Source organism: Phalaenopsis equestris, unplaced genomic scaffold (genome assembly GCF_001263595.1).
Source record: "Phalaenopsis equestris unplaced genomic scaffold, ASM126359v1 Scaffold000054, whole genome shotgun sequence".
Lineage (NCBI taxonomy): Eukaryota > Viridiplantae > Streptophyta > Magnoliopsida > Asparagales > Orchidaceae > Phalaenopsis > Phalaenopsis equestris.
In genome coordinates, this window is record NW_018164496.1 from 2,900,935 (window position 1) to 2,903,582 (window position 2,648).

The following is a 2,648-nucleotide window of genomic DNA, read 5'->3' on the forward strand; positions in this document are numbered from 1 at the left end:
CAACCCCATTAAGAGGTTTGATGGCTGAAGTTGTCAAAGTCATCCATAATAAGAAATGTTTCAAACAACCAGTCAATAAGAAATAAAAGTTATCTACATAATCCAAGAGAGTATTGCATGTAGCACAACCAGCACACCTTTATGTCGCTCAATGCATATTTATTTTAAAGTCATCAATAACCAAGTTAAATACAAAACCCTCATTTTAGATTTAAGATTCATCAAAGGTGTAAGTGTGAAGCACCCTAATATACATTCAAACTCATGACTTTTCATAAACTAAGTCATTGGAGAACAAAAAAATGCGAAGAAAACATTTAGCAATACCTCTCAAAGTGATATAAAAAACTATGAAATTTGAATACTTTAAGATACAACTTAACCCTCGAGGGACAAAAAAACTAGCAGACCTACTAACCAAATTAGGGGATCAAGATGGAAGACTAAATCTATAATTTCATTTATCTCAAGAAGAGCACAAAAAACCAAAGTACTCATATGACCACCCCCAAAAAGAAAGAAACCTGAAACAGCAACAAATTTAAAAATAGAAGACATTTAGTTCCAACAAAGTTGAACATGCTCACTTGTATTTGATCTGCTTCGTTTCCCTCAATCACTCGACCGTTCTGCAAGAACTAAAACTATTAGCAGCAATAAGGGCGGAAACAGACAGCCCAGTTTGATTGATGCGAGATAAATTGTTCTCAACCAGACAAACCAAATATACTTTTCATTTATAGAAATCTTTAGTGTTGAGGAAGCTACCGAATAGAGATTATGTTGGTAATCCTCCATATCTAATTGACTCTGAAGCCGTCGTGCGAGCTCCCTTCATCACCACTAACGTTTTGAATGCTGACCATCCCAATCGCATTTGACGAGCTCGCTTTCTTCCGTTCTCATTCATCGAGAGTGAAGACCTGCGCCTCCTCCTGCTTTCCCTTGAATCTGGATTTATGATCCCTGGGCTTTCTTCCTTCATGCATTGGCTGAATCATTTTCTGCAAGAGCTTTTGTGCAGCAGCTTGGTTCTGCACCGGCACAGCTCCAATGGCTTTTTGGTGCGGCAACAAAATATTTTAAAATAGAGTAAGGGTCCGTTTGGTGCAGTTTGTACGTTTTATGATAAACTGGTTATCCTGAAACGCGGCCCGCGGGTCGATCGTAGCGGCCCGTGTTTAGTGTAAAAACTCAAACGCAGTTTCGGATAAGTTGGTGAAACGCGCGAACCAAACAGTACGGCGGCATTTTGAAAACTCCGCCCGCACTTATAAGCTGCCCCAAACGGACCCATAGTCTCACCGCTTAATATTCTCTATGTAGAGGTGTGTATTCACTCTTTTAATATTTAAACATCATTAATATTTTAATGGTTCAATTAAAATTATAATTAATTCAAAGTCAAACGGTTTCACTTCATTTCCTAATTCAATCCTTAATTAGTCAGGATAATTCATTAATTGCCAATTTGTCTAGCCCACAAATTTACAAATTAATTATTCTGGGCATAATTACCTTGACTAAAATGTACTAATATTAATTAAAATTTAACTAATCCCCCAATATCTGAATTAAATAGTTAATTATTAGGTATTATTCCAGTTAATTAATTAATTATACTAAGCTGAATTGCAATGATTACACAATAAAAAGCTTAATGATCAAATTTAATACTCGAGTAAACTCTATCGCCATAAAAATTAGTTTAAATAATTATTTAATCAATTAACCAATCCATACTTAATTATCAAACTTAGGGCCTGTTTGGGGAAGCTGCAGCTAATTGAATAATCTGCTAATAAACTGATAAAAAATAATCTACAGATAAGTTAGGTTTGTGACTATTACAAATTTTTATTTTTTTTTAAAAAAACATCTAGATATGTGCGGTGTGAAAAAGCTATTTTATGAAAAGGCTATTTTAAACCTTTTGAAAATGCATAAACTATCACAACATTATTTACCCAAATAGATCAGATGTTTTTTTTTAGAATGCCACTGAAAGCTGTCCAAATGACCCTTAATAACTTATAAAGCACGTGATTAGCCTTGTCAATTTTGTTTTGTCCAAAGAATACCATAACACTCATCGTCATCAGTTAATCGTCATCACTTACGTGAATGAAAGCTTGAGCTTGCGCATCACTCAACCCAGCCTTTATATTAGTTCTTCTACAATAATCCTCTCCATCATCATATCCAAAGCTTAATCCCCTCCAAATCAATGGAGCAGAAGCAGCTGCACATCCTGGTAGCCTGCTACCCTTCCCAAGGCCACATAAACCCTAATCTCCGCCTCGCCAAACTCCTCGCCCGCCAAACAAGGGCGCGCATCACCTTCTCCACCGCCGTCATCGCTCACCGCCGGATGTTCCCCAACCACCAACAACCAACACTCCCCGGCGATCTCTTCTCCTACATCCCCTATTCCAATGGCTTCGACGACGGCTTCGACCCTCGGAAGCACGAGAGCAGAGACTACTTGTTCCGCACCAAACAACACGGCTCCCGAACCCTAGCCGCCATTATCGACGAACCAGCCCTAACCGGACATCCCGTCACCTGCATCATCTACTCCTTCTTCATGTCATGGGTTGCGGACGTTTCCCTGGATCGCAACATCCCCTCCTTCCTCCACTGGATCC

At 38.6% G+C, this 2,648-nt stretch overlaps 1 protein-coding gene across 1 annotated transcript in view; it reads left to right on the forward strand.

The window, feature by feature from the left end:
• Positions 1–2,174: 2,174 nt before the first annotated feature.
• Positions 2,175–2,648, forward strand: part of LOC110019316 (cyanidin 3-O-rutinoside 5-O-glucosyltransferase-like) — a gene marked incomplete at its 3' end in the record, with an annotated part of 7,396 nt that continues 6,922 nt past the window's right edge. Inside the window, exon 1 of the mRNA XM_020716939.1 lies at positions 2,175–2,648. Within this exon, the coding sequence (XP_020572598.1) occupies positions 2,228–2,648 (421 nt within the window).